The sequence below is a fragment of the Oncorhynchus mykiss genome, chromosome 16 (assembly GCF_057628025.1).
Source record: "Oncorhynchus mykiss isolate SJ-2025 chromosome 16, ASM5762802v1, whole genome shotgun sequence".
Lineage (NCBI taxonomy): Eukaryota > Metazoa > Chordata > Actinopteri > Salmoniformes > Salmonidae > Oncorhynchus > Oncorhynchus mykiss.
In genome coordinates, this window is record NC_143037.1 from 52,170,001 (window position 1) to 52,180,000 (window position 10,000).

Sequence of the window (10,000 nt, forward strand, 5' to 3'; positions counted from 1 at the left end):
AGGAAGCCTAGTGGTTAGAGTGTAGGGTCGGCAGGAGGCCTAGTGGTTAGAGCGTTGGACTAGTAACCAAAAGGTTGCAAGAACAAATCCCCGAGCTGACAAGGTAAAAAAGTGTGTTGTTCTGCCCCTGAACAGGCAGTTAAACCACTATTCCTAGGCTGTCATTGAAAATAAGAATTTGTTCTTATTAACTGACTTGCTTAGTTAAATAAAGGTCAAATAAATAAATACAATTGGAAAACATCCCTAGTCTTTGTGGTTGAATCTGTGTTTGAAATGCATAGCTTGACTAAGGGACCTTACAGATAATTGTATGAGTGGGGTAAAGAGATGTCATTCAAAAATCCTGTTAAACACTCACAGAGTGAGTCCATGCAACTTATTCTGTGACTTGTTAAGCAAACTTTTACTACTGAACTTATTTATGATTGCCAAAACAAAGGAGTTGAATACAAGACATTTCAGCTCTTCATTTTTAATTAATTTGTAAAAATGTCTAAAAACATAATTCCACTTTGACATTATGGGGTGTTGTGTGTAGACCAGTGACACATCATCTCAATATAATCAATTTTAAATTCAGGCTGTAGCACAACAACATGGGACAAAAGTCCAGGGGTGTGAATACTTTCTGAAGGTACTGTATATGTATGGCTCTGAATAGATTGGCTCCATGCCTTCTCTTCTCTGGCACATCCATCCCAATTCCAAAGGAAAGCTCCATATACAAGTGTTGTTCCCGCTTCTGGCTACACGATTCATCTTTATTTATTTAACTCAGGTGTCCTGAGGCCATTCATTCAACTGATGCTTTAAAAAAGCTGCCAGACTCTGCCAGATCAGATCAGTTCAATTTGAAAAGGACTGAAAAGAACAAAACACAGCCTTCCTTACAGCTCAGGCATTTTCTAACCACTCATACTTTTACCTTTGCTCACCTTTTTTGCAGGGCAGGCCTGCTAGGGTGGATCCTGCTGTCAAAGACCCGGTTTGATTCCCTATCATATCAGACCAGTCACAGAAGACATACCTGTAGGCCTGCAGTATTGCTACAGTATGTGTACATCCCAAATGGCACCCTATTCCTTATATAGTGCACTACTTTTGATCAGATCCCTATGGTTGCACTATAAAGGGAACATGGTGGCATTTGGGACTCAACTATAGGCTATCACTTGTAACAAAAGCCTAAACAAGGCTTAATGAAAATGCACCATCTGCAGTGTAAATGATACTTCCCCTGAATGGAACCATAATGAGGTCATGACCCCAACAGTTTAAAGTTTCCCTTCAGGTAAGAGAGCAGGACTAATGAGCTCATACTGGTATCCTCTCTGGCACCATAAATCTGGTGCAGTCCTTTTGCTGGAATGTGTGTGTGTGTGTGTGTGTGTGTGTGTGTGTGTGTGTGTGTGCGGGCGTGCGTGTGTGTGCGTGCATGTGTGCGTGTCTGTCCGTGTGTGTGTGTGTGTGTGTGCGTGCGTGTGTGTGTGTGCGTGCATGTGTGCGTGTCTGTCCGTGTGTGTGTGTGTGTGTTGAGGATGCAAGGCTAACCTTTGGGCCTTTGGATGCAGGTGTGCTGGTTGTCGCTCAGGAAGAATCCTTCTCTGCAGCGGCACTCGTAGCTGCCCATCATGTTGACACAGATCTGCTGACAGCCACCATTACCCTCCGAACACTCATCCACATCTGTAATGAAACAGGAAAAGAAAACAATCATTACAATCATTGCACCGAAATAGGTCCATGAATGAGGAAATAGACCATTAGCGTCAACGGGATTAAGGGATCTTCTTCTGCAGTTACTTTTTTGCACCCAGTCAGATAGATTTTACAGAAGGGAAATATATTGGGGCGGCAGGTAGCCTAGTGGTTAGAGCGCTGGGCCAGTAGCCGACAGGTTGGTGAGTCGAATCCCCGAGCTGACAAGGTAAAAATATGTCGTTCTGCCTCTGAGCAAGGCAGTTAACCCACTGTTCCACGGGCGCCGAAGACGTGGATGTCGATTATGGCAGCCCCCCGCACCTCTCTGATTCAGAAGGGTTGGGTTAAATGCGGAAGTCACATTTCAGTTGAATGCATTCAGTTGTACAACTGACTAAGTATCCCCCTTAATATGACAGCAACATAACACAACGGAAGATGGTTGGCATGGAAGGGTGGAAGAATACAAGAGTTGATGAACATTTCTGAAAAAGTATGAGCCTAATAACAGTCATATCAATGCAATAGAACCAGGGGAGTGGTTTTCAGCAGGGCAGACTGCAGAGGTCACAACACGAGGGGGAGATATGAGACATAGTCAACAGAAGACAGAGGGGCTTGTCTGAAGAGTTGGTGTCTCAGTTAATAGTTATCTGGGGTGGCAGCAGACAGAGCGGAGGGCTCACGGTTTGAAAGCCTCCAACTGTGCGGCACTAAGCCTGAGCAGCACAATCCTCTGGCAACTGTGGTAACCTGATCCACCTGGAACAGAGTACTGTCAATGACGAGCGTCTGTCAGCCCCTCCACTGAAGGAATGCCAGGAGAGGAGGGAGAGGGAGTGGAAGGAGAAGGGGAGAGGGAGGAGGGGGTAATGAAAGGGAGGGAGGAGTGGAGAGGGAGGAGAGCCACTTGAAGACTAGTGAAGTGCAGCACACAGCAGTAGTCTGTACAGAGGTATCTCCTGAGGCTATGCTTTGTCACTGGGCGTAGCACCGTAGACTAATGAGTAGGTACTAACGGTAGGTGCTGACATAGCATTTAATCCCATTGAGACTTCATTGGGCCCCTTACTCTAAAAAGATACAACTAGAGGTGTTCGGTACTCTCTGTCTGAAGCCAACTGAGACTACACCCAATCAGTGTTAACAGCACAACATCTATTCATTAACAACTTGTTAAAAATGGCAGAGCACACCAGTAACTACATGGGGTATTGGAACATAGAGAAACCAGATGTAAGCGCTTTTGAATGTATAGCATCAAGCCACCATCCTTACGGTGGGAAGAATCCAAACATAGCCCTAAAATGATTTAACAGTATCAAATTAAAAACGTTTGGGGCCATCCATTAATCTTTGAAGACCCTTTAAAAGGATGGTCTGGCACAGTGTCTTACAATATTATTTACAGTATATTTGTATTGAACCTTTATTTAACCAGGAAGTCTCATTGAGGTCAGAAGACCTCTTTCCCAAGAGAGACCTGTCTACGGGATTAGACGTTAGTAATGTTACCAGTCATCCCAGCATTCCCTATGCATGACAGTGCCTTGACTCCAGGCCTCCTCCTCCCCTGGAGACCTGTGCTCTGTCCCTGACTACGGACAGAGCTGGAACCCTATCCATCCCCATGCTCAACGCATCAATAGTCTGCTGTATACACAAGGCTTTTTTTAATAAACCGTCATGCGAAACAAATTTTCTGTCTATTTGTCCAGTCTGAGAAGGCCTCTGGATTAAGTTTCCTTTCTGGGGGATACTCAGCTCAGCATAGTTAGAAATTAAACTTCACTCTGTCCTCCTCTCTTTCACACAGACATAGACACACACATATGCACACACACACCTCCAACTCCGGAGTGATCCCTTGAGTGATGTCAGAGTGGAACCTGACTAGACAGAAACCTCTTGGGTAGCTAAGTGGGTTAGTGGCGTGTGACCCTCCTGACCCCAACGACGTGCCAAGTCTAGCCCATCAGCACCGCTGCCTGCCTCCTCTCAAAACAATGTAATCATGTCACTAAGGCCCACTGAGAAAACCTGAGCACTCTCGCTGGCCAGGTGACGTGTCTGTCCCTGCATCCTTGAAAAGAGATGAGAAATAAAGTTAGTGTTATAAGGACAGACTGGAAGGCCTGTGAAGGTTGAAGAAGTTGGAGCCGTTTCAGAGTGAAGTGGGCTCCATTTGAGCAGCTGGGCTGCAATCCACCCCAGCCTCAGTGCAGATGCTTTGGCTTTAGTTTAACAGTCTTTCTCCACTGTGAAAGAAAGGGAGAGTGGCAGCGGTGACACCTTTCAGCTTCGCTGCAAGGAACCTGCAGCTGCACCTTTGCAGATAAACCGTAAAGCCAAACACCAACCTGTATGACACCCTCTCCCCTAAAATAAGTGGGCACACACACACACACACGCACTCGCACACACACACACACACACACGCACACACACACACACACGCACGCACGTGCACACGCACATGCACGCACGTGCACGCGCGCACACACACACACACACACACACACACACACACACACACACACACACACACACACACACACACACACACACATACACACATGGAGAGAAGTAAACTAATGACACATGCATGAATATACACCAAACAAGCAGTAAGCCACAAAAAGCCAATCGGGAATTCTCTTTCCAAACCTCCAGCGCATCAATGAAGGTTTCATTTCTTGATTCCTTCATCCCACCAAATGAGGCGTTGCCTGTCAGTAGATCTCTCCTGCTGCAATAATTGCCTGTGTTGTGTGCTCGGCACGGCTGGCGTCCAGAGCTAATACTTCCAAGCGGAAAGGGATTCTGGCACAGCAAGGAGAAGTGATCATGTTATTTGGACTGAAACGTTGTTTTTTTTAACAAAAATACCTTGAGAGTATGGGAAAAAACGTGTTAATGAAGATAAAAGGGCTGCCTCAGTTATGAAACATGACATCTCTCCCTCGATCCCTCGCTTTGCTGTGAGGAGGAGATGGGAAAAAGGGAAGATTCAAACAGAGGGAGATTAAGAGATTGGTTGTGTTTGCAGAGGCCATGTCCGCTGGTTTCTCAGATAGCCTTGACTGTATATATAACATTTGGCCTTGTGCTGAGCTTCGGAGCCCGTGTAAACATGGCGGCTGAGATACAAAAACTCCTCAACCCTTATTTTGGAGAAGCACTCATGTCTTTTCCTAAAAAGGTTCAGATACTCTCGGGACATTTATTGCTGACCCAGCAACTTCTTTGTGGGGAAAATAAAAAACAATGAGGATCTCCTCCACAGTGCTGACCAAGAATTATGCTTCCACAGACCCAAAAGACAGGCAGGCAGACAGGCAGACAGACAGGCATGTCTTTGGGATCCAGAGCAGACAGCCCAGAGACATGAAGAGGTGAGACCGAGGCCGGCCATTCGCCCTGTTTGTGCTTTTCATTTACAGGGGTATAAGAAACACACACTCCATAATAAGGCAGCAATAAGGGCCAGGCTGAAGGCAGCACACAAACAGCATGCTGTGCTGCCTGAGCTGCCCTGGTAGGTGAGGGAGACATTATGAAGATAAACATCCCATTGGTTTTGCTGAGCATCGGTAGGTGGGAGGGGGGAGGTTGGAGCATAGAGAGCTAGTCCCAAATTAAAACAAGATCCTTTCTTTTTTAAACAGGATTAGGGGATTTCCTCTTTCCTCTCCGTTGCCTCTGGAGTTCAATGACACGGCTCGTTCTTTCCACCCTCTTGACTGAACAGTGACCACGGCGCCAGGTTTGAACCGAGCCAAGGCGCTCTGAGAGGAGCCCTGAGTGCACACAGACACAGGCCACACGTAAACAAACACGCAGCGCTTATCAAGCACATGTCAGCAGGAGGTTGCACAAGTGAATGTGTTGCCTGAGCACAAACACACTCTCTGTTCGTTAGGTAGGTGGTTGGGAAACTGAACTCAGAGCATTGGGAGAGCTATTAGGCTAGAGATACTTTTTTATTGGTTGAACAACGCACTTCCTTAGGTTAAGCCTATGTATAGGTGTTATTAAAGCTGATTTAAACCCTGACTAGTGTGACCACAATACACAAAAACAAACACAGCCTTTGCTTAGGCTGCATTTTGATTTTAATTCTTAAAAGTATAACTTGTTGTGTGTGGAAACATTTAGGTATAAAAATATATTTTTTTAATGATTTGATAAAATGTTGAATGTGTTCGTGAGAGTGTCCCCTTTCCATAGCATGGTCATAATAACCGTTTGGATGCTACATACATTGTGATGTGTCTCATGGTTTGACAAACTACTCTATCTCTGCCACCTTTCACAGCAGATGCGGAAGTGCGACATAGGCAGATGCGGTGGATTGAGACGAGGGTTGCAAAGGTTGGGAAGTTAAGCCCGGGAATTTGGGGAATTTTGCTTAGATTCATCAAAAAAGTTAACTTATAACAAGTTAACCTTTTTTGTGGGATACACATGAGGCAATTCTAGGTCTTGTGACATATTTTGGTTAAATTATCCCCAACTCAATGGAATTGCAACCCTCTGCATGCACAGTGCATTCTTCCATCACATGTACAGCTGATTCTCAAGATCTTGCACACTAATGAGATGCTATTGAGCCCACATTACTACAATGTCTGAGCCAAAGACTACATGCTTTCTGGCAAGTTTTGATTACAATACTGGGTGGGGTGAATATATTTTATATGACATACATGATTTTTTGTTAACTAGTAAATAGTAGCCTACAGCAAAGTGTGTTAAAATAATTTCTAACTTGTTAACAATTTCTGCTAGCTATTTTTTGCTACTATTTGGGTTTTAGCTTGCTTGAGCCTGCTAACTGAGGAGTGTTAATTCACCTGTTTCCATACATGTAAAAACTATCTTAACTATCTTTTTTTTAAACCCTTTTTTTCTCCCCAATTGGTAGTAGTTACAGTCTTGTCTCATCGCTGCACCTCCCGTACGGACTCGGGAGAGGCAAAGGTCAAGAGCTACGCATCCTCCGAAACACTACCCAACCAAGCTGAACTTCTTGACACAATGCACAGCCAACCCGGAAGCCAGCCACACCAATGTGTCGGAGGAAACACTAGCATGCACTGCACCCAGCCCACCAGAGGAGTCACCAGTGCACAATGAGATCTCTGCCAGCCAATTGGGCCAATTGTGCACCGCCCCATGGGCCTCCCGGTCCTGCGACAGAGCCTTGGCTCGAACCCAGAATCTCTGGTGGCACCGCTAGCACTGCGATGCAGTGCCTTTAGACCCCTTCGTCACCTGGGAGGCCTAACTGCTGAACTATCTTAACTTATCTGTACATGGAATTGTATCCGTTTTTCTTTTACATTTTACATCTTTTATATTTTTTTTTACATTTTTTTCCTAATCTTTACAGGAATCTTTACAGGAAAATGCCATAGGCACTATCTGATATGTGGAGACATTTCACTGCAGCTAATGTAGAAGGAAAAGCTGTGCACATTTGCAAATACTGTGCCAAATCATATGTGAAGAATGCAACAAAGATGCAGAATCTGTCACGTTCTGACCTTTATTCCTTTGTTTTGTATTTATTTAGTATGGTCAGGGCGTGAGTTGGGTGGGCAGTCTATGTTTGTTTTTCTATGTTTTGGGGTATTTCTATGTTTCGGCCTAGTATGGTTCTCAGTCAGAGGCAGGTGTCATTAGTTGTCTCTGATTGAGAATCATACTTAGGTAGCCTCGGTTTCACTGTGTGTTTGTGGGTGATTGTTCCTGTCTCTGTGTTTGCACCAGATAGGGCTGTTTTGAGTTTTCACATTTCTTGTTTCGTTAGTTATTTCATGTATAGTTGTCTTTATTTAAAACATGAATAACCACCACGCTGCATTTTGGTCCGCCTCTCCTTCAGATGAAGAAAACCGTTACAGAATCATCTGGCCAAATGCATAAAGTTCCCTCAGGGCTCACAACAAGCAACCTCTGACAAAAGTCCCTCTACTTCTATTCGAGGTGAAAATGATGAATCAGACACCTTATCGATAGCAACAGCTCATGGTCCTCCTGGAATCAGATGTTTTTTGACTCAATGGAGGAACGTAGTCAGAGAAATGCTGATGAATGTCTTGCTTGAGCTGTGTACGCAACTGGTTCACTTCTGATGCTCACAGGCAATGTGTATTGGAAGAGATTTCTGAATGTTCTCTGCCCAGCATACACCCCTCCAACCAGACATGCTTTATCTACTAATTTGCTGGATGCAGAGTTCAACAGAGTTCAAGTGAAGGTCAAGCAAATCATAGAGAAAGCAAACTGTATTGCTATCATCTCTGATAGGTGGTCGAATGTTCGTGGGCAAGGAAAAATGAACTACATCATCTCAACCAGTATTCTACAAGAGCACAGACACAAGGAACAACAGACACAACGGTCTCTACATTGCAGGTGAGCTGAAGGAAGTCATCAATGACCTTGGACCACAGATTTTATTTGCACTGGTGACAGACAATGTCTGCATTGTCTGCACTGGTGACAGACAATGCTGTGAACACGAAGGCTGCTTGGTCTAAAGTGGAGGAGTCCTACTCTCACATCACACCCATTGGCTGTGCTGCTCATGCATTGAAACTGCTCCTCAAGGACATCATGGCACTGAAAACAATGGATACACTCTACAAGAGAGCCAAGGAAATGGTTAGGTATTTGAAGGGTCATCAAGTTATAGCAGCAATCTACCTCACCAAGCAAAGTGAGAAGAATAAGAGCACCACATTGAAGCTGCCCAGCAACACCCGTTGGGGTGGTGTTGTCATCCTGTTTGACAGTCTCCTCGAGGGGAAGGAGTCTCTCCAAGAAATGGCCATATCACAGTCTGTCAATATGGACAGCCCCATCAAGAGGATCCTCCTGGGTGATGTATTTTGGGAGAGAGTGGTAAACAGCCTGAAACTCCTGAAACCTATAGCAGTAGCCATTGCACGAATTGAGGGAGACAATGTCATCCTGTCTGATGTTCAGACTCTGCTTGCAGATGTAAGAGAAGAAATCCGTACTGCCCTGCCCACTTCACTGTTGCTCCAATCAGAGGAAACTGCAGTTCTGAAATACATTAAAAAACATCAAGACTTCTGCCTGAAGCCCATACACGCCGCAGCATACATGTTGGACCCCAAGTATGCTGGCAAGAGCATCCTGTCTGGTGCAGAGATCAACAAGGCCTATGGTGTCATCACTAGCCTGTCTCGCCACCTTGGCCTGGATGAGGGTAAGGTTCTTGGCAGTCTGGGGCAGTACACTTCCAACCAATGGCTTTGGGATGGAGATGCAATATGGTAGTCATGCCAACATATCTAATCAGCCACCTGGTGGAAGGGACTTTGTGGATCTGAGGCTCTTTCCCCTGTTGCCTCCATCATCCTCCAAATCCCACCAACATCAGTCGCCTCGGAGCGCAACTGGTCCTTATTTGAGAAAATACAGACCAAAGCACGCAACAGGCTGACCAATAAAAGGGTTGAAAAATTGGTGACCATCCGGGCAAATTTGAGGCTTTTTGAGCCTGACAACGAGCCATCCTCAACAAGGTTGGAAAATGACAGTGAAGATGAGCCCTCAGTGTCTGATGTTCAAGAGGTGGACATTGAGGAGGTCCAGGGAGAAGACATGAAAGCCTGAGAGGAAGACAACCGAAGCTTTAGTTTCTAGACTTTCATTTTACAGATGTATGTTGAAAACGTTTTTGGGAGATGCGATGGATCATTGGGGATCATTCAATATTCCCTTTCTTTTGTTGTTCAGTGAAATCATCCCATGTGAAGAGTCAACTCATTTAATTAAAGTTCAATTCGTAACTAAATAGTTATTTTTTTAATTTCAATTTGAAGGATTTAATCATTAGCAATTATGTCTACTTATGATAAGGTTAAAGGTTTGTGTTTCTGTCACCATAGGAGATGGTAAATATATCCGATACAAAAAAACATCTACATTTAAATGGTATTAATATTAATGTGCATATATTTCCATTAATTCCCGTATATTCACGTTAATTCCCACGGAAAGTTTCCACCTCTAAATATTCCCCAAAATAAGCAACCGAATTGAGAGGCATCCAATGCAAAACTAATGGATTTTATTATTATGTTACTTAGCACCTGTGTGTCAATCAACTCTAGGGAGATATTTCAGTGGAACAGCTTGTTGTCATACCAACACGATATAAACAAAGCTAATGCTACTTTGATCGAAGCCCAGCCTCCAACGATGCACTCGTTGCTCAGGTAACAGTTTTTGGTAAATATACACATAGAGAACCTAA

At 44.5% G+C, this 10,000-nt stretch overlaps 1 protein-coding gene across 4 annotated transcripts in view; it reads right to left on the reverse strand.

Moving 5' to 3' along the window:
• LOC110492195 (signal peptide, CUB and EGF-like domain-containing protein 3) overlaps positions 1-10,000 on the reverse strand; it is a 104,414-nt gene that overhangs the window by 56,115 nt on the left and 38,299 nt on the right. For all 4 annotated transcript variants that reach the window (XM_036947151.2, XM_036947150.2, XM_036947149.2 and 1 more), the window contains exon 4: positions 1,555-1,689. In XM_036947151.2, the coding sequence (XP_036803046.1) occupies positions 1,555-1,689 (135 nt within the window). The remainder of the gene's footprint in view (positions 1-1,554; positions 1,690-10,000) is intronic.